This window comes from Plecotus auritus (genome assembly GCF_963455305.1).
Source record: "Plecotus auritus genome assembly, chromosome: 1".
In the NCBI taxonomy this organism is placed as follows: Eukaryota; Metazoa; Chordata; class Mammalia; order Chiroptera; family Vespertilionidae; genus Plecotus; species Plecotus auritus.
In genome coordinates, this window is record NC_137770.1 from 28641498 (window position 1) to 28664202 (window position 22705).

The 22705-nt window shown below is 41.1% G+C and overlaps 1 protein-coding gene across 15 annotated transcripts in view; it reads right to left on the minus strand.

The window, feature by feature from the left end:
• The window catches only part of SIPA1L1 (signal induced proliferation associated 1 like 1), a 438278-nt gene that overhangs the window by 72308 nt on the left and 343265 nt on the right, over positions 1-22705 (minus strand). For all 15 annotated transcript variants that reach the window (XM_080665396.1, XM_080665401.1, XM_080665402.1 and 12 more), the window contains 4 exons: positions 18036-18139; positions 14797-14954; positions 4896-5469; positions 4000-4274 (listed from right to left, as the gene is read on the minus strand). In XM_080665396.1, the coding sequence (XP_080521522.1) occupies positions 4000-4274; positions 4896-5469; positions 14797-14954; positions 18036-18139 (1111 nt within the window). The remainder of the gene's footprint in view (positions 1-3999; positions 4275-4895; positions 5470-14796; positions 14955-18035; positions 18140-22705) is intronic.

The following is a 22705-nucleotide window of genomic DNA, read 5'->3' on the forward strand; positions in this document are numbered from 1 at the left end:
GTCAGCTGAAACACCACCGTATCTCCTTACTTGCTTCTTCAGTTTTTTATTTCCGTTTCCTTTAATTTCTCGTTACCCATTATTCTCTCTTTTTTTCTGTAAGACACTAAGAAATGCAGATAGAAACACAGTTGAGCAGAATATTGAACAAATCATAAGACTGGACTCCTGAATCAGGAAAAGTGAGGTGTCTGAGACAGCGAGGTCCCTGAGAGTGTGCGACTTTGGCTTAGGAAAAACACTTAACATCCTCTGAAAACGGAGAGACGTACCAGAGGATCTCCAACAGCTGCCCTCTGGCTTCTGCGTTTTTAAAAACTTGGTGACCCATTTTTATTTATGAGATAATTTGCTCCCTTTTTGTAACTTGTTGGTTTTTCTCTCTTTCTCTTGAATGACCCTTAACTGCTTTCTTTAGAAACTGTAGTTGACTGGCTCCCCGCAGCAGAAGGGCTCCCCACTCCCAGGCATCACCGTCAGAACATCAGTTTAATTGCTCTCTGGGTATTTTCCATCTTGCCAAGAGAATGGCTGTGAAGATTCGGAGGTGACAGATTCGGAGGTGAAGGCAGGTTAACACTGGTCATGAACTGGTGCACGGTGAGGGCCCGAGGGCCCTCCTGCAGTGCAGCTCTCTCAGGGCGCTGCCTTCCAGGGAAGCACCAAACCTGCTCCGGCAGCAGCTGCTGGGCCGGCCCTTGGGCAGGGTCGGAACCTTCCCAAACCTTGTTCCCCTCATGGTTTTAATGGAGGTAGGGCTGGTGGGAAGATTGCTTTAAAAAGCCTGCTACACAGGAGGGGCTCAGACAGTGTGCTTTACTTTCCCTACCCCTTCTTTTCCTTAATTAATGACTCTCCCGTGTGAACATACATTGATGTTTGTAATTATGTACAATCACCCCCTCTCCCCTCCCTCCCGCCGTACCCGGTGACCCTGAGAAGGGGGTGGAGTGGGGGCAGCGTGCCTGGAGGGGAGGCCTGTTCTGCCTCTCGCTGGAGCTGCAGTAACAACTGACAGAGAAAAAGAGAGTGACTAGTCAAAGAAGAGAGTCATTAGTCGCTGGGAAAACAGCAGTGGGAGTGTGAAGTGCGGAGGAGAAGGAGAAAAATGACAGAAGAGAATTATCTTATTTTGCTAAAAATCATAGCAAGGTGTTAATGCTTCAACTGCTCCTTTGAAGTTGGTCTCAGGGGGAGTGGGGCGAGCAGGGCTTGCAGTCCTGCAAAGGCATCGATGGCACCACGGCTCACCTGCTCAGAAGGCCTGACGGGCATTTTGGATGGAAACTGTAGTGAAAGGAGCAGGATAAGTCGGGGGCCCGTGGCTGTGCAGTACGCGCACCCTCCACCCAGCCTCCCTCCCACCCGCACCCTGACGCCCCGGGTCATGTCACTACCAGAGCTCACTGGCTAGGAGGGGATGAACTAGTGACTTAGAAGCACTGTGAGGACAAATACGGCTCATTCATTCAGGGTGGGTGGGAGCCGCCTGTCCTGGTTTGCAAGTGTGAACTGTGAACCTGTATCCCAACTCTGCATTCAGAGGGGTCAAGTTAGTAGTTTGAAATTGGCCGCAGTGGGAGTATTTACACCACAGGAATTAGCAAATGTTCCAAACCAAGGCTCTTTTCCCCCACAGAAAGCCAGGTCACCCACAAGTCCCTGCTTATACTGGTGTGTGGGGTTTGTACCCGAGCATACAAAGTAGCATTTAAGAGCTTGGATTTGCAAGTAAAACTTAATGATGACCTTAGGAAGTTACTCACCTTCTGAGTCTTTGTTTCCTTTAAAAAGAAAAAATAGTAATGGTATTACCTCACAAGGTTGTTATAAAGACTGAATGCACTAATCCATATGAAAGTGCTTTTCCAGGACTTGGCATATTAAATACTCAGCCAATGTTGTTTTTACCAACACACCACAGAAGGCATAGCTAGCCTGGTATGTCACAGTACATAAGCCACCTCCTATCATGGACCCATCTTTCTAGTCACTATCCACAACCCATGCCATCAATGTTCCCACTCCATGCTATTTCCTCACACACTCACACACTCACACACCCCAATGCAAACTGGGGACTAGAAACAAGGGAAAAGATCTCTGAGCAAATAAGGTGGTGCTGAGAGACCTACAGGCTTCCTTTTGAGGAGATTAGTCCTCAGACCAGCCGCGGTAACTGTACCGTGTGTAATTAAGGTGGACAAGTCACAAAGCTTGGTTATCTTCTCCAGTTTACGGCTGCCTGTTTAGAGACAATAAAGTAGGCAATCTATAGGAGAAATCCAGGGACAGAAGACAAACAGCCAATGGGAGGAGCACACAGCAGCTGGAGAGCTTGCAGAACCCTCACTGCCTTTCTGACGCACCCCGAGAGCCGCCTCGAGTCCCAGTTCAGCAGAATGCTGACCCTCAGTGCTGATGTGCTTGAAGAAGCTAGAGAAGACCTGGCCCACTCCAAGGCAGGATATGTGTGCAAGGCAGTTTCAGAATATTTACCGCCTCCCCCCCCCCCCCCCCCAAAATAGCTGAAATAAAAAGTTCTGGATATATATTTTGGTTTCTAGAGAAATCCAATCATCCAAAATGGAGTATTTCTTTCTTTTTAAAAATTTGTTTTTATTGATTTTTTTTTTTTTTTTTTTTGGAGAAAGGAGAGGGATAGAGAGATAGAAACACTGATGAGAGAGAAACATCGATCAGCTGCCCCCTGCATGCTTCCTACTGGGGATTGAGCCCACAACTCAGGCATGTGCACTGACCAGTAATTGAACCAGTGACCTCTTGGTTCACAGGCTGATGTTCAACCACTGAGCCACACCAGCCGGGCAAAACGGAGCATTTCTTAAAGCGGTCAGACAAAGGGATTTCATCGTATTTTCACAGAGGCGCATACTCTCTAGACCAGCGGTCACCAACCTTTCGGACCTCACGGACCACCAGTGGTCCGCGGACCACCCGTTGGCGACTGCTGCTCTAGACCATCCAGGAGGGAAGCAATATTAAGAAATACTATCACAGTCTGGCCTGCAATGTTTGGTTTGAAGACATGAAGTACATTTAGGTTGTCATTGCTGCCTATTTTTAAAGGACATCAATGACCCATCATAACTGTTCATACATTCTACCACCTGATGTTCATGCATCTGTGAGAGTGCAGGTGCAGACCATATTTTGGGGGGTGGGGAGGACCGATAAAGAAGGTATATTAAGAGAAACTCTTAGAAAATAATGGGTTCAAAGCAAATTAACAGATTAAAAAAAAAAAAACCTAGCAAAAATAGCATGTGTGTACCCAAAGGAGAAAAGTAACAGTTGATTAAATTTGTTCCATCAAAAAACCTCCCCAGAGACTGAGAGATTGAATTTTCACCAGCGCTGCTGGCTTGGCAGGAGCTGGGAGGGCGGGAGCTCTCGGGCTTCCCTTTGGGGAAAGGCTGGAACCAACTGCCAAAGAGCTGAGAGCAGGATCAGCTCATCAGAAGCCAATTCCTGACACACGGATGCAGTTAAGAAAAAGCCTGGTCAGTCACGTTCAGCCCTCCAGGCGGAGAGAGCCGGGTCGAAACAGCACTTTTGAGTTTTGGACAGCAACTGGGTACAAATGAGAGATTCGTAAGAATGAGTGTCACGCAACATAAGAGGAAAAAGCCTGACAGCTTGCGATGCTGAGCGCCTTCTACCGTGAAGTGTGCAGATTCTCAGCTACTGGTGCAAGATGTTTGAGATGCTATTACCAGACTTCTCTATCTGGAACAGCAACTTCATAAATTGAGAGATGTAAATCCTGGGAACGGTCCAAGTGAGTCATTCTTTCCAGCTGCCGCTGCCACATGCCGAAAGGGAGCTGTCCTGCATCAGACTTGCTGTGGATGGAACTGCAGCGCTGCATGTAACCTAGTGCTCCCCCAGCACCCTACTCCCCTACCCAGGAGACCTTCCATACGGCACACAGACCCAGCCCCGGACCCTCAGGCTCAGCTGCCCAGGCAGACCTACCTCCGTGGTGTGCAGTCATCATGCGGGGGGATAATGACGACCTTCACCGTGACGGACGTTCTCAGGAGATCGATCATCTGCTCGTGGCTCAGAGTGGCCACCGCCACCTTGCAGATCTCCACCAGCCGGCTGCCCTGCCTCAGCCCTGCCTGCCAGGCATAGCCGTAGGGCTCCACATCCGCCACGATGCCCTCGTAGTTGACATGGAAGCCAAGCTGCCCTAGCCCGTTCCTTCGCAGAGTCATCTCCACGGACTCACAGCCTTTTGACACAAACTAGACAAGGAAATAAAAGAGCGTGGTTTAATGAAACGGGATTAAGTGGTAAGTGGTGGACACGAACTGGCAGCACATTGCAAACAGGGCCACTTCTGAATACTCTGCTGCCAGCCAAAGAGCGGTCTGCTTGTTTCCCCTTCACTGGTCCATTCATTAGGCCAAAAGGAACATATTTGTTGCATCCAAAGAACTCAATGGCTTCACCGAAGTGACAAGGAAACCTCTAACAGAGACCCACAGGGAGCTGGCAGCCAAGAGAAACCATATTCTGCTACTGATTTTGTCCTTAAAAACATTCAAGGCAGCAGATACCCAATCAAACAATTCTTTCAACAACGAGTGCAGACTGGCTGGGCTACATCACTGGTCACCAAGGCGGTGGGATCACCCCATGGTTTCCAACGCACACAGTAAGTGCGTCTTCCCCTGACCTACTGCTTTTCTTTCTGAAAAAAAATGACGGAGAATGAATGTCAGGAAAACTTGGTGTTGCTTCACATCGTCAAGGGGTTTGTCAGAGGAGCTGATAAAAGCACGAGCCTCAGGGGCTTGGCTCTGGTCTGTCCTGGAAGTTCTGTCAAAGGGAACTGCACGTGGGTTGTGGGAGGAAAGGCTCACCTGCAACCTTCTGACAATCTCCTTGATATCCTCGTTGTTAGTGAAACTCTCCACCGAGACACATTCTCCTCGCTCGTAGAAGATTTTGAGGCTGGTGTCAGTTGAAGTCCACCCTATCACGTCTCTGCAGGAACAGTTGAAAACCACGCTCTTTGTTTCCTGTTCGATGAGGACGATGAACTCATTGGAGACCCCGAGAAGACAGTCTATTTCCATAGCCTTGGTGTAGTCCTTAGCGCGGACGGCCCACACAATGGCCCCCATGCTGCTCAGCTCAGCTCCTGGGTACGGCTTAGACTTTTCCTTCTTCTTGGAGGCCAGAGAGATGAACGGGAATTTGCCAGATGGGTCAATAGGGGTGTTGGTGACATTCTTTTCGGCCAGATCCTTCAGGTATTCCTGGCGCGTCCGAGTCGCCATGGCCCGGAACTTTTCTGATTTGTGAGCAGCGTTTTCTGCGTTTATCACTTTGGCCAGAAGGAAGTCCCTGAACACATTTGACTTAGGGAAAGTGACCCCTTTGGGGATGGGAGGTCCAAAGGAAGGCACATCTCTGGACCTGGTGACGGCCACACTAAGATAAGCAGAAAAAGGCTGGTCAACACTTTGCAGTCTCAAAGCATGAGAATAAAACACATTTTCTCGAAGACAAAGATGTCCCTCAAAAGGAAAATAACTGTCACTGCTCCCCAAGAAATAATGCACATTTCTGCTTACCATGAGCACACTTTTTCTTTCATTCAACCACATTTAGAATTTATAGAACATATTTTTTTTTCCAGGCCAAAAAACCTCCCAAAAACTTAAAGTAAAAATATTATTTTCATTAACAAATGGTAAACCAAATATAACTCCATGAAATAAAAATTACTGACTATTCTTCATAAAAGACAGTAATTTAAACATCTACTGATTCTTTCCCAGGGGAGTTAGTATAATCACATGACCACTCAGAACAAGTACAGATTCTGTAAGAACATTAGTGCGGTTTCCATTTTAGATATGACGCTCCTAAGCAAATAGCTTATCATGAAAACACCAAAGGATGCATGACATAAGAGAGATGTATTAAAATTCCTTTTTAACTAAACAAACATTACTTGTTGGCCTATGCGTCAGGCATTATGCCACCAAATCAAAAGCATAATTTAAAAATGAAAATTGACATTTGAGTAAAGTATTAAATGACTTTGATCTTTAGAGTTATAACAGCAACAATGCTTTAAAGTCTTATTTTTAAACTGAGCTATTCTTTGGTCCACATTCTCTACTTTTGGTGTTTGACAATTTGTTTGTGAGGAGAATGTTTTCATTTTCTCATTCCTTTAAGCAAAATTGATTAAAGAAAGCCTGTTTGTCACTTCTGTACATTGCTAAAAGTGGGCCCAAGGACCACACGAGAATCTGTAAAAACCTATTATTCTTTAATCTCAAAAGGGAAAACACATTTCCTAGAACAACAAGAACAACAGGAGTTAAATAAAAACAAAGAGGCTGTGTGTTTTATATCATGTCCCAAGGTCTCATCCAAGGCCTCAGCAAAGTTTGAGAGGGCTGGAAATGATGACGTCTAGCAGGTCAAACATCCCTGTTTTCAAATTACCTAATTATTTAAAGTGAGTCAATTATGCAATTGTAAAGCAATAGGAAATCAATAGAAAATCTGTTCCTTCTGAACTCCCAGAATGGAAAGAGGATAGAGAGCATGCATCTTTCAAAATAAATTGAAGAACTCAGTTTCATTATTTTATATTTTTATATATACTTATATATTTGGCTTTATTTTTGTTAACTCTCAACCGAAGATATTTTTTTCCACTGATTTTTAGAGAGAGTAGAAAGGAGAGAGGAATGGGAAGGGAAAAAGAGAGAAACATTGACGTGAGAGAGACACATCTATTGCCTCCCGTACATGCCCATACATGGCTGGTGATTGAACCTGCAACCCAGGTACATTCCCTTGACCAGGAATCGAACCTGGGACCCTTCAGTGCATGGGCTGATGCTCTAACCAATGAACGCACCAGCCAGAGCATGGCTTTGCTTTTCAAAAAAAAATTGCTTCTTTTCAAAATAGGATAAATTGAAAACAGCAACTTCAGGACACAATTTATATATTTTGTCAGAAAATGCCACCAAATGGACTATTTGTTGCTTTCTAGAAATTTACTATTATTTTCTAAAGAGTATCTAGTTCACTTCATGACGAAGAAAGTAGCAAGCAACACTCCATTTTCTAACTGGAGAAGGGAATTTGAAGAAACCTCCATATGTAGTATAGCCTAATTATGCAAGTATTAGAGAGGCAATTTTTCTTGTCTACTGTGAACTCTCTGGCTTGAATACTGACAGCTGTATAATTTAAATTTGATCACGTTATATTTTTTTTAAGTTAAGCAAAAGATGATAAAATCCAGATTTGCTGGCTTTTCTAAGAGGAATCCTGTGAGGATCCCGAAATATTTAACATCTTTCATTTTTAAATTGGCAATTTCTTTTCTGGCTAATTTCACTTCAAATCATTATTTTTTTCTCAAGAAGCAGCTGTGATTTTATTTTAAATAAGGAGAGGAAAATGCTTAGGAGGGGGTGTGAATATGAGCACCATCCATCCACTTACCCCTTGCACTCACTGGCTTCCTACAGATCTATTTATTAACTGATAGAACTTGAGACAAACATACTGAAAACCCACCAACAATTAGAAGCCTCTAGAATAAACTATGAGAAAAAGAACTGAACCCTTAACCTATAATTATCACTGAGTCACCGTGGTAGGGAGGTAAATGATACAGACACTAAAGTCAGTTTTGCATCATTAGAAATAGAATCTTTACTGAAGATGAGGAAGATGATACCCTAACATGCTCATTTCAAATAAAGGGTTCTGTTTTGGGGTAAATCTAACTTTTCTGCAAGGTTAAGAGGTCATTAAGTTAAGTACCACAAATTCTGAACTCTTGATAATAAGGTTGCCTAAAGCTAAATAGGAAAAATATTTTGCCTCTATAAGAAAAGAAGCCTTTCCAGAATTTCAGTTTGCTGTATATAGACACTTAAAATGTATTAATTATAAATGGTTCTTGCTATTTTTAAACAGCAGATTCCAAAGGGCTTCTGCTTGGCATTCTCATGTTTGCCTTGTATGCAATTTTGCATCTCCTTAGAATACATTCTTTAAAATTATAGCCATGCCTTGTTTACTCCGAATTGTGGAGGACTAGGATGTCCTACTCAAGAGGGTTATCTACAGGACAGACAGACACACAAAGTTCAGAGGCTGAACAGTTATAGAAAGTGAACACTGGATGGAAAGAAAACTTGGAGAATTCAATGTTCCTCAAACTCTGCCAATAAAATCTTGAGTTTCATCTTAAAATTCATCTTGGTTTTACATTCTACTGGAGAATATGTTCCCTTTAACACAAATTATGTTCTGTCTCCAAAGTCTTGGAATAGCCTGAGGGACCAGGAAGGTGCTCTGTGTCTTACTTGGTCATTTGACATATCCTTGAACCTGCGTTTGAACAGCTGGTATGGATTCTTCCCTTCTCCAGGAAACAGACCAGAGAAGTGAAACGATTGCCCAGAGCTTGTTAGGGAGAGCCAGGATTGGAATCCGAGCTTCTGGACAGCTGAAAGCCTGCTCTATGACAAGACCACACTTATTTCCCCTGAAAGAACAATTTAAACTTCCCAGTCTTGAGGTACTTGCAAAAGGGACCATCCATAAGAGTCACATGGCAAAGAGACCACCCAAAGGCTGTTTATAGTGGGTCTGGACCTTGTAACATTTGCTGACATCAAAGACCTTGGAAAAAGTAGCACTACTTGATACCCAGAGCCAATTTCAAGTTGGGAATGTTATAGACACATCTGAACAGAAGCCTCAATGGAAAAAAGTGAGAATAAGACACCTGGACTTTTGAAACACCATGGGAACAGCAGTAAATTTCTAGCCCAAAATTTAAAAGGAAGGGGATTTAGCGTTAAAACAGAGGGAGTTTCCCAGTCTTCGAGCCTGGGTCACATTTCCGGCTAGTGAGCTTCCTAAAAGAGAAAGCAGAGCTGGGCAAAGGACAGACAAGACAGTGGAAAAGCAAATGTGTGCCCATTATTCGCTCCCTGGGGCTTTCGACGTCCCATAGCATTCACTAGCCAGCTCTTGATGAGCACCCACTATACACTGGGCACCGGGCTGATGTTGAGGATCAGGGATGAGATGGCATAGGCTCGCCCTCCAGAAGCTCCAAGTCTGGTGGGCGCTATATCCAGTGGTTTGCATGCTCCCCTGGGAGTTGTGGGGTGTACTGGAAACACTAGCAAAGGCACTGTTGCTAGTCCTCGGAGGTAAGGGGACCCCTCCAGAGAAAAGAAAGCAGGAATTCATCAGACGAAGGAGGGGCAGGGATGTGTGCGAGGAGAGGCATTCCTGCCCAGAGAGGAACATGTGCAGAGGAGGGGCAGAGTACAGTATGTTCTGGGAGCTATAAGTAGCTCCACATGTCTCAAGAATGAAACGGGGTGAGCAGAGGACTGGTGGAGGTGCCAGTGGAGGCTGAGACACAGGAGAGGCCGGATCCGCAGGACTCGAGCTGCAGGCTTTGCCAGGCAGCCTGAACTTTTCCCTAAATGGTTTAGGTACGCACGAAGAGGACATACTCAGATCTCTGTCTTAGAAAGTGCAGCTACACTGGACAATAGGAATGCTAATTAATTATGGCTTGGAATAGACTTTCTGAAAGACATTTCCACCACTTGATCCACTTTGATTTTCCCGCTAGCTGAAGCTTGCACGTTTATTTTTACTCAAGAGAAGAAAGGAAAGGGGCATTTAATGTGCATGTACCACACTCCCGCCTACGCGAGATACTTTACTTAAGGGATTTAACTAGATGTCAAGCACCCTTCCATGCACAGGAAGGGAAATTTAAGATCTGAGAGGCTGAACAATCTGGTCTGATTCCAAGTGCTTTTTGAGCTACATCACACTCACTCCTTTCAACATGTATTACATTTTAACCACTGGATATGGAGATCTTTCTGAGAGGAGAAACAGATTTCTACCTTCCTAAATATAGTTACCAACCATAAATTAACATTTATTTCAAAGACTCAGGATCATTATTATGAACACATTACTATACTAGTTCTAAAGTGAATAATTATTTAATTTCATAAAAAGTGGGTCAATGTTCCAATTTTCAATTGTTGAAGACATTCTAAGATTTATTAATAGTTTTTTTTCCTCAATTGATCCAAATAAGGCCCACACATTGCAATTAATTAATTTCATCTTAAAAATTTTTTTGTTTATTCCCTTCCACTTCTCTTTTTCCCCTGCAATTTACTTATTATAGAAATTATCACAAAAAAGTTGTCCAGAGTCTGGATTATGCTGAAACAAGCACCCTCTGTCTTTTGTATTTCCTGTAGTTGGCTTCTCTAGAGGTTTGGTTGGATTCAGATTCAATTTTGGAGGGATAGGGGGGATAGGACTAATTCAATCATGGGGTTGTGTTCTCCCCTTATGCAACACATATTTATCTCTTTTGGTGATATTTGCAGCAGCCTTTCATAATTAATGTCTAGATCCATTAATTCCCCAGTTGTTAATAAATGGTGAAAAAATTTTTTTTTCACTGTTTGTGCAAACTGAGGCCCTCAGAGTGAGTGAAGTATATTTGGTTGTTCCCAAACCAAGTGACCCTAGTCTGCAATGCTTACTGAATTTGTATTTTTGATGTGAATAGTTTTCTGCATCTCCCTTATCAGTAATCATTTATTGATGTTTCAAGACATCCTGGGCACGAAATAGCTCCTTTATCTTCTTGATTTGTTGCTTCCAATCTGCTCCATCAACTGGACCAGACAATTATACTCATTGTAGTAATATAAATAAAAAAAGAGAGACCAGAGGGCTCTCTTATCAGGTATGGCACAAGTTTTAGTACACAGACTTAGTGATAAATTTCTTAGTTCCTAGCTGTCTACTACTCAAGGTCACCTGGCTCTGGGATTAGCTGAATTAGTTTTTCCTATGCAAACTTTCCAGAGAGAGAGGACACCCAGACCAGGGCCTCATTCCCTATCTACTAAAAGGATTTTTCTCTCTCAGTTCCCTTGTTGCATCCCAGGGCCTAGAATAGTACCTAGGACATATATGACAAGGGCTGTTCAAAACTGGTGAAAAATAAATGAACAACAACAAGCTCCAAACTTGTCTTTTTGAGATTACCTTGTATGTTACATTGGCTAAATTGTCCTAAGACTCTGTTTACAGTGCTCAGTGTTATTTGACGGCCCAGCATTCTGAGGGCCTCACTGGTAGTAAGCTTTCCTACAGTCGTAGCCTTCTCACTGTACTTTCCACCTTCCTGTGACTACACTTCAGTGTATGCTGCACTCCTGGCATTATTTCTTTCCCCCTCTGAATTCCATCCATCTGTGCTTTGAAACACACACTAAACCTCATTTTCTCATTAAATGCTCCTTGTAACTTCAGCCTATACTGAGCCCACATTCTTCTACACAATTATAGCAAGAAGCTCCTTTGAAGAAACCACTCTTAAACTTACCACAGTACAGACACCGAGTAGACATCAGTGAATAAATTAGAGTGCTCACAGGGGAGAAAAGTTGGGAACAAGAGCTTTTAAATGATAAAAAGCAGTCCAATTACATCATGTAGTGATATTTACATAACTTTAAATAAATAATTAAATAAAATGTAATAACTATTAGTGTAAGTAACATTAAATAAAATTAGTGTAAGTCAATGTAGTACCATACTTTTCAACCAAAGTACTCCTAATGCAAGAGGCCTATAAAGTCATATCCCTAGGAGTTTGGGGAGAGGCTGGGGTATGAGAAAAACTCACAGGTATAAAAATTATTTAAAGACCCACATTTTATCTTAAAATTGATACAAATTTCTATGCTACTTCATAATACCTTTCATGAGAAAATAAACCCCTTCACACCCATTTCCCTAAGCGTTAAAGGCCACATAAGAAGTTGCCTTGTTTATTCTGGGCTTTGAAACTTCTCCTGACCTCACCACGTACCCCAGGAAACATGCCTACCTCGGCTGGAGAAGGAATGAGAAAAGTTAATGCACCTCAGGTTTACAATAGGAAAAGATCACATTTTCGTTTCTTGTAATTTCCTTCAGTGATGTTACAAACTGATGTGTTAGCTTGGATTTACAAAAGGGCAAAAGTCAGTTTATAAGCAATGAATTGAACCTTCACAAAAGCTTGGCCACTAGGAAATTCCAGACTAACTCACCCATGTGACCAGCAGGGGTGTGCAGTGTCCTGCAAAGGCTCCCAGCCTGACATGGTGGGTTAAGATCCAGGCGACAAATTAAAAATAAGAAAAAGACAGCAAAAATCATGATCTTCAGGCTGGAGGTGGGGTGCAGGCTTGAAAAGAATAAAACAGGTGTCACCTCCTCATCTAGCCAACTGTTTAGACTTGCACGTGTGGCTACTGAGCTCCACAGGTGGCCAGTGTGACCAAGCAGTATTACATTATATTAAATTCCAAAAACTGACCCTCAACTCACCTATCTGAAAGCTTGCATGTTTAGAAAAATCTGAGTATGTGAGTCTACTTTTCCAACTGCAAGTTCTATGAAATCTAAAAGCAGATTATTTCCAATGAAAAGTAAGCATCCTGAGATAAGCATTAAGTCTAAAATGTAGCCTAGATTTCCAAGTCTTAGTCCACAAACTTATAAACTATCTCAACAATTTTAAAATTAAAAAATTACTTGTTGAAATAATATTTGGGGTATTATCAGGTAAATAAAATATATTATTGGGTCAAAGTCACATATCGTCATAATTTTACCTATATCTTGTTACTTTAAAAAAACAGGGCTATTACACATATAAAATTAATATGTGGCTTGTCTTTGTCTAAATAAAATGCTTTCCCACTGAAATATAAGGAAAGCATTTTATTTAGACAAAGGCAAGCCACATATTAATTTTATATGTGTAATAGCCCTGTTTTTTTTTTTAAATATATTTTATTGATATTTTATAGAGAGGAAGGGAGAGGGATAGAGAGCTAGAAACATCGATGAGAGAGAAACATCGATCAGCTGCCTCCTGCACACCCCCTACTGGGGATGTGCCCGCAACCAAGGTACATGCCCTTGACCGGAATCAAACCCGGGACCCTTGAGTCCGCAGGCCGACGCTCTATCCACTGAGCCAAACCGGTTTCGGCAATAGCCCTGTTTTTTAAAGTAACAAGATAAAGAAAATGCATGCTGTGTACTGGGTTCATGCAAAGGATTTCATGCTACTTGGAAAGCTAAACCCTTGTGAATGGTCACTAGGAAGTTTGGGGAGTGGGAACCTAGGTAGTTTCTCTTAAAAACCATTCACAAGGATTTAGCTTTCTAAGTAGCATGAAATCCTTTGCATGAACCCAGCACATAGCATGCTTCAAGAGTGCAGGGTGTTTTCCAAATGCAGTTACCCATCCCAATTATCCTCAATGCCTACGCTTACTCTTACTCCACACCTAACTGACGCAGCTTTCAGAGGCCAAGTTCTTGAGAAGAGGCTTCAGACCTAGGTCTTCTGTGTTTGCATTTCCACCCCGAGCCTAGGAAACCAAGATCTCCCTGGTCTTGGGTTTTCACGCAGGGCTGGCATCCGAAACATCCTGGAATAGCTGGCACGTCACAAGCAGGGCAGCAAAGACCTGCTTCACATGGATGGGAGTGAGGCATTGAGACCGGGCTCGGGAACCGGACGCAGTGTGTGTGAACCTCGGCTCTGCCCAGGACCAGCAGACCCAGGCAAGCTCTCCCTCTCCGGGCACTTAAGTTTGCTCATCTGAAAGTGGGGATGAAAACAGTACTGACCTCATAGGTTTTTTAAATGAAGGAATACATGTGAAGTGACTGGACTAGGGCGGGGCTTATAATAAGAACGCAAACACACAGTTACTATGGAATGTGCAAGGATGGTGGCAGCCAGCATTAGTCCCGAGTAACCTTTACTTGTTTTGTTCCCTGAACTTGCTAGCTCTATGCCTATAACTAATTTGCATCATTCCTGGAATTAGACAGTTGTGGATCTCACCACAATCCAACTCCCAGTCTGTGCTGCTATTTCCTGCAGAGGTGGCTGTATTAATTCAAAAACAAATATCCCAAATAAACAAAGCCTCATCTTCCAAATTTTAGGGATTAAGATATGATAAAATTTCATATTTTGAAAGAATTCACATTAGAAACATCTTACCTAAGCTGGAATATCCTTTCACATCTTCTTGGCACCATGCCCCCGTCAACCCAGCATCTTATCCTCATCACCAACCCCCTCCTGTATTCTTGCCATGGCCTCTGTGGACTGATGCCTGGATTCTGAGACTCGTAAGCCTAGGTCTGTGAGGGACACTGAAACAATTCCACCAAATGCGTAACCAAGCCTGGAAATGCCTCCCAGGTTGCAGATGGAAATGTTAGAGTGAATCAGTCCTAAGCAAGGGTTCGGGCTTTTTAAATATTTAGTGGTTAAAAAAACAAACAAAACAACCTTCTCTACTAGCTATGATCATTCTTCTCTGCTCTTGCCACACCAAAAGCAAAGTATAATTAGCAGTATGAGTAATTAGTTGGGACCAGATGGCATGGATGAAGGATACCACCTAAGGAGGAAGTGCAAATGGAAACGGCAGGTGTCTAACCAAACACGTCTGGGAAATGTCAATGCCATCAGGTTACGTCATCATGTGAATTAAACCATCCACTGGCACAGTTTAAAGGCAAAAATAAATAGTAAGAGAGTCCCACTGCCCCTTCAGAGAGTGGAGCTGGAGGGGCCTTGTGCGTGACCCAGCCAGTGCCCACCAAGCCACTGCGCAGCATTAATACCTGTAGCAGACGCTGTCCGTGCAGGGGTTGTGAACCCTGACAATGACGAAAACGTGCTGGAAGTGGGAGCGGATGTTTTTCGGGCTGAATGGCTGTGCTCCAGGCTCTTGGAAAACAATTGTTACAATATCATTTCCAATGTGCCGCTTCCGTAAGAGCTAAAAGAAAAAATAAGCAAACAACCTAAATAACAACGCTTGGCTTCTACCTTCGCAGTTCCCTTATGTAAGAGCATTTAAAACATTCATTATGAATCAGTACATGTTACGGTAGGTAATGTACTCAGTTATTGTCAATATTTTAGCCTGTGTCTTATCATTCCCTACAAGGAAGAATGTGAAAATGAATATTTTAAAATTTGCATTATATATATATATACACACACACATATATATACACATATGTGTGTGTGTGTGTGTGTGTGTGTGTGTGTGTGTGATATATATATATATATATATATATATATATATATATATCTATATATCACATTCAAATAGATCTATCCAATATCTGGCATATTATGCCAAGTCCCAGCATCTCTAAATTCTTAGTTTCCATAACAACAGTTTTGTTCCATTTTCATATAAGAAAGGAACTTGCCGTAGAGAACATTTTTTTAGAGATGAGAATGGCTGAAGTAATTACAACACAATTTATGTTCTGGTTTAAATAGCTTCATTTGCAGAAACATGGCTAAGGTGTTTTCAGATATACTTTTGGTGTCACAAGCTGGGAATGTGGAAATTAATAATATTCCAGAATGATGTAAGAATTTAAAGGCATGTTAAATTTCAAGTTAAATAGCTTCTTTAATTACAGTGAAAGGTACTTCAGATCACCTTCTGTTTCACATTATACGGTGTTTTGGAAAGGTGGCTTTCAAATTCAGGTACCCGGATCATCCTAGGCCAATGCCTTTTCAAGAGAGGTCTATTAGAACGTTTAAATCAATAGTGTGAGGAAAACTAAACACATTTTGTATTTCCCATATTTATTACATTGAGGCTTTTGTAAGAAGGAAAGTAACATGACATTTATATAAACTATCCACCATTATTTATTTTGTTAATCCTCACCCAAGAATATTTTTCCATTGATTTTTAGAGAGAGTGGAAGGGAGGAGGAGACAGAGAGAGAGAGAAACATTGGGGCTAAACTATCCACCATTAGGCACAAGCTTGCACTTAACAAAATTTTAAAACAATTCTCCAGTGATTTTAACTTACATAGACTATATACCAGTAACATCAATGATCTAGTATTGGCTGCCAGCTGGGAGAAACAATAGCCTTTTAGATTAGGGTTGAGAATTGGGAGTTAGAATGCTCAGGAAATGTACTTTTAACCTTAGGAATTTCAAAGCATCCCAAATTATCTTCTAATGAGGCCATTTACTTCATTTCTGAACATGACGTATTATCAGATGTTACAGAAATAAAGGCTGGTCTGTATTGATTTTCATGCAGAATATACCCATTATTAAACATTATTAATCTACTCAGGATCACAGACATACCAAAAACACAATCTGTATATTATGTTATTCCTGCATACATGATGTCATTGTCTTTTGATACATTCTTTCTTTAAAATATGGCTTGATATATAATATTAATGTCTTAATAAAGGGCCCAAGCAGAAATAAATCTATCTATCCATCTCACATTAAATATAGTGAAAGTATTTATAAACAAATTACTGCAAGAAGATTTAAAAAGATACATTTTTTGCTTTGTTTTTTTTCCCAAGCATAAAGTAATCTATATAGAAGAAATACATTGTTTAGCAAGAAAACTATAATTTCTTAATATGTAATAATACCAATTACTCTTTCATTCTGATTTAGGTACATAATACGCTTGCCTTGATTGGACTCTAAAATTACATAATTTAGATAGCTGTCCATTTAAATGCCAATTCCCTCTGCTCAGTATTTCAACTCATTTAGTTGAAATAAACAATTAAATGAATTTTGTTACTAAGTATTTTACCACCACCTCCTTACCTTTCTCTACTGAATAACTAGGTAGAATAAGCCTTTATCTCCCCTTTAAAGATCATTTGTCAATGTTATTAAATGTTTTTGTCTACTGACGAGTCAAAATAAGTCTATTTTTCTTAGCATGATGTTTTCCTCTCAGAGAAATCTAGAACTGGAATTTGCATAAATCAAATTGTCAACAAACTCCAGATCGGGAATTTATCTTAAAATTGGTTTATTTCAGAGTCAGAACTGATTTATTGCTTTGCTTCCTAGTTTTGATTACTTTGGTAATCACAAGAGCAAAACTTTATTACCCACATTTGTGATTTAATCAAAGCTAACGTGATGAAGTGTTAGATTAGATTCTGTGTTTGGGTAAATTCTATGAAAGAGGATGTGATTCATTCTGCAGCAGGCCTGTGCTCTGTTAGTACAACTGGCAATAACAAAATCCATATCCATTTTAAGGTCAGAAGTAACACTAGACTGCTTATGTTTATAATAGCTATTGAAAGGAGAGTAGCCCTGGTTCTTTCAAATTTTAGTTTGGTATCACTTATTTTTAAATATTTCTTAACAACAACAACTACTATATACTCTAAAACAATACTGCCAGTTTCCATTTTGCTCTGAAACAATCTGTCACTTCCTAGCACTGTGGTTTCTCAATGGCTACATTTTAGTAATAGGCATTGTTTAGATGTTTTAAAAAGAAACTGTGTATGACATACACAAATGCAATTGCTATGTATGTTCCTCGCTATCTAACAAACATGTTAAGAAAAAACATTCTTCTGAGATCTCATTGACACTTATTCTCTTTTTCTACTTGTTAATATACCAAACCTCCTTTGCAATAGGAAATGAAACACCAATACTTTCCTGCTTTGTACATTGGCCTCTTGAGATGAAACTTCACCCACTCATATACATTCTTTGCAACCCTGCAGAGTCATCTAATCACCATGATTTCAACTTGTTCTCTTCAGATTCCGTGAAAACATCAATCCCCATGGGTGAAAAGCAAACGATTAATTCACAAAGCCACCCAGCTGGCTGTTAAACTAGAATTTGTGTCTCTTCATTTGTTTTCGGCTCATTTGCTATTCCTTACTTCCACAGTGTACAAAGTTTCCTGCTGCTGTGACAGGTGCAACATTAAATTCTGGTTTAAGATTTTACAAACTTGCTACCCTGGCTTCTGGAGAAAATGAAACAAGGGTGAAGAAACAGAGAGAACACAAGGATCTCTTACCTGTTGCTTGTTGTTAGGTGTGTATGGCAGCATGGTAGAAACATGGAACATAATTTCATAGTCTTTGTATGTTGTGTACAGAGAATGGGTTCCAGTGGAGTCAGCTACAGTGAAAAACAAACAAACAAAAAAGAATGATGAGATGACTATAAGAATAGAAAAAATAGTTCATTTAAGAGAAATACCTCAAAAAAGAAAAAAAAAAGATGGTTTAGGATGAAAAGATCCTAGACAAGATCTAGAATAGGTGTTCTTATCCATTTTTTGTACTTGATTCCCTTTGGTAGTCTAGTGAGGCTAATGGACTCCTCAGAATATTTACAAATGCATAAAATAAAATATATAAGGTTTCAACAGAAATCAATTATATTGAGAATTCAGTAACCAAAGTAATTTTAAAATATGATGCAATAGCATAGGATTTATATAACAAGCTTTAGCAGTTGGTCTAATAACTATTATAAATTTGGTGTAGTGATGCCATATTTTGGGATATCTACCACAACAAACAATACGATATGCAAAAACCTTTCTTTTGGCAATAAAAATCCCAGGTAGAGTTTTACGAACTACTGTGGTTTGTTGCCTCCATTCATAATTGAAGGAAATGCTAAATTTCAGTTAGGGGTTGTGGACTCTGAGAAAAAATATACCTGTCAAGAAGGATTAATAATGGCTAACTGAGCTCGAATTTAAAAACAGAGCCTAACAGCTGTTTCTAAACTGAAGCCTCTCATGTAAGCCATGCTTTAGGGAGAAGCCTGTACCGAACTGCCTGCCTGCACTGTATTCCTGCCATCTAGCCAACCTTACAAAGGAGTTCCTGGAATCATCTTTCAACCAACAGAACTGAGACTTTCCTTGTCCAATCAGAGCTACATAGCTATATCCTCATTCACATCTTCCCTGACCAATCAGGAGAGTGCTTTTTGGACAAGTCAAACTGTGAAGATTTGGAGCTTTCCTTTGCATGAGGATGGACCAATTAGGGATCACAACATTGGATGCTTTTTTCTTTAGGCATCCAATATAAGTCAGCTCCCCTCTGGTTCAGAAAGTGCACTTCCCTTTCCACAGAAGACTGCATTTTTCCAGCTGGAGCTGAAACACCAAAGACAAAACACGGAAAACATTTCAAGGAACTGGAATGGAGAAGCGCAGGCAGAGCAGGACACAGCAGACCAGACAGAGTCAAGTGGTGCAGAGCAGGCAAAGCAGAGCTCTGTAGCTGGAGAGGGACCTTGCCCCAGGGCTGCCTCACCCCAAGGCCACCTCTCAGCCATACTATTCCACAGCCATGCTGCTTCATCACTGCATTGGCACCATGACCACCGTTCAACAGGGCCAACAAAAATAAACGTAAAATTCTTTCCTATTCAAGTTCACGAATTCCTGAATTCTTTCCATAGACATCAAGTTAAGAACATCTTTTCCAAAATTTCTGATTCAATCAAGAGAACTATTTTGTTCTTAACTAATAGATGGACATTCAACCAGAATGTAACACTGAACAACACAGGTATTATGGCCACGTCCACCAATTTTTTAAGACTAAGTGCATCCTGCTCTCACCTTTCTCACAAAAGCAACGATCTCTACCCCCTTAATCATTAACATATCAGTGTGCCCCTAAATACCTGGAAACCACAGAAGAGAATTGTTAACTGTTCAATTGAAAGGAAATAACTTTAGATTTGAAGGACCTAGACCACAAGGCTGCTCAATGAACAGAAGTGCATTCATTCTGGGTCAACTCAAGCCTATCTCAAGCACATTTTTGAGGACCAAAAGACTTCACTGAATTTTAAAGAATGATGCTGCAAGGCAAAGCCTCTGGCATAAACCAAAAGGCAGTCAAGATCTCAAAATTTAGTATGCACAGAGTCTCCTGGGAGCCAGTTTAAAAGGCCCATTCCCACGCCTCACCCCAGAAACACTGCTCACTGGGTGTGGGGCTGGGCGGTGAGATCTATTTTAATGAACACCCCCGGGGTGACTGGAATGCAGCAGCTCCGCTGCCCTCAGGCGCTGCTCCAAGAATAGACCACGGGGGCAACTTGCAGACAGACTTGTAAAGAAGCTCTAGAGCCCTGAGTTTCAACCTGGAGTATCTTGGAGGATCTTAATTTTGAAGCGGACACAAAATGCAACAGGTTTTAAAAATAAGCTAAAAGAAGAATAAAGACTACTTTCCAAAAATTGCAAAAATACGTACTAACATATAACTCTCCAAGAAAAATATCTTCTAAATGTTAATGACTATCACTAGAAAAAAACTAGATTCGAGCAAGAGAACAAATTACTACAATACATACCGTAAATGAACTCTCAAAGACAGGTCTTGAGTATGAAGAACTTATCTATTGCTAAGGGTCCTTGCTATAAATATCTCTAGAACAAATTAGTACATTTTAAAACTTTAAAGTGAATATGTCTACTTTGACATGTACTTACATGCATTTCAAGTCAATTTTAAGCAAAATTAATGAACTAGAAAAAATGTGTCATCCAGTATTCATTTATTACATATTGCTTTATATGTCTGTCTAATTTTAAAAGAATTAATGCCAGAAAGGAAAACTGAAGACAACCCAGAAGATCATCTGTTTTTCTACGTCTAGTCCTTTCTGTTTCCTCTGTATGCCTCATCTACTAGTATACTAATAAAAGCATAATATGTTAACTAGACCAGACAGCCAAATAACCTTCCAGATGTCCTTCTGGACAAAGTCACGGTGGCAGGGGCCGAGGTAGAGGCGGTTAGGGGCCATCAGGCCTGCAGGGGAGCAGTTAGGGGCGATCAGCTGGCAGGGGAGCAAGCAGTTAGAAGTGATCAGGCCGGCGGGGGAGCAAGCAGTTAGGGGCATCAGACTGGCAGGCAGAGGCGGTTAGGGGCGATCAGGCAGGCAGGCAGAGGCGATTAGGGGCAATCAGGCAGGCAGGCAGAGTGGTTAGGGGTGATCAGGTAGGCAGGCGAGCGGTTAGGAGCCAGTGGTCCCAGATTGTGAGAGGGATGCCCAACTAAACCAGCCGTCAGACATCCCCCAAGGAGTCATGGATTGGAGAGGGTGCAGGCTGGGTTGAGGAACCACCCCCCACCCCCGCCCCGTGCACTAATTTCGTGCACCAGGCCTCTAGTTTTTTATAATGTATGCTGCTTGACCAGCCTTTTTTCTGCGGACCTTAGAAAACCCCAGTTTTAATGATGATTTTAAACAGTTTGGCAACAGTTTTAAACATTTTAAAGATGAAGCTAGGGCCAAAACAATGAAATTTTCCTGTCTGAGAAGAAAGAAATTTCCAAATCTGAAATTACTATGTACTATGGCAGAGAGAATGGAAAATAAAGGTTTGCTATATTCAATAAAGAATAAGGCATCCAATGTTGTTGTTATATTTTTTAATGAGCTCAAAACCCTAAAACCATGAAAGATTTAACAGCATGACAATTATAAAAATGACAAAAACTCTTTTATTCTCTGGTTGGAGAATATATTGAATAATTTCTAAAGGGAAAATACATTTGCAGAAGAGCAATGAAAATAAGACAATGGCCCTTCGTATTTGTATAGAGTTTTAAAAGTTAGAAAGTACGTTCCAGCATCATATTGGTCATCTTGATAATCACGTGATTTGCCTCCAAATCATTCTACTATGAGTGGCATGTGTCCACTAAGAAGGTGAGCACTCTATGCTAAGCCACAGAAAGCAAAATTTCTAATATTCAAACTAGATGATAAGAAGACTTTGAATAATTGAGGGATGCTAAGAATATTCTTCTAAGCTGCTTTGAAAAGATAGAGATAAGTAATAATATCCTACATTAGGCATTTCTATCAGAGGACGGTATGAACAGGTTAATAAGTTCCTAGAGCAGTTTCAGATATGGTCAATGTCATATTCATCCTTGACCTCTTTTGACTCAACTCTTTTGCTTTTAGTTAATCTAAAACTTGGATGATAAAGCTGTACATGCATGAATCTGAATCAGGAAAAGCTAATTAGAGTGTTACCTAACCATTTTCTGGTCACTAATGGACATGTTTGAGTTAATAAAAGCTAAATGAAGGAAAACAAGCCCATGCAATTGAGTTTTGGAAAGTTATTATTTTTAAAAATTTATAAAAACAAGAAGAGTAATCCCATTAAGTAAATGCATAGACTAATAAAGTCGATAGAATGAAGGAAGTTTAAGCTTAGTTTATTAATGTCCGCACTACTACAGAACACATCAGTCGCAAGATAAAATCACTGACAGGTTGTGGGTCTGACTCTTATCCACGGTCTGAAACACTATGAAAGGTCGCTAGCTGCTGGATGCCATCCACGGAAGAGCCCCAGAGCTGCCTTCTATGCAACCTTGCCTCAGGGTCTGGGGATACAGAGCCAATGCTCAGAAGTGCAGCCAGGGACTAGCGCTGACCTCTGAAACACTGGCTGTGCTGAGGCACACTTCTGCCCTGTGGTACCATTTCCCTTACTCACTAATGAAGGATTGGGGGAAGTCAAGAATTCCACCTGCTCTGGCATCTATCATATGTACTAATACTTCTTCAATGTACCGTTAGCCATGATCAATCAGGAGATGAGTTACCTTACTTCAATGAGGATGGAGTAAAGACATGACAGGCAAATTCATACTGTGTCCATTCAAGGAATGTATGAGTGTG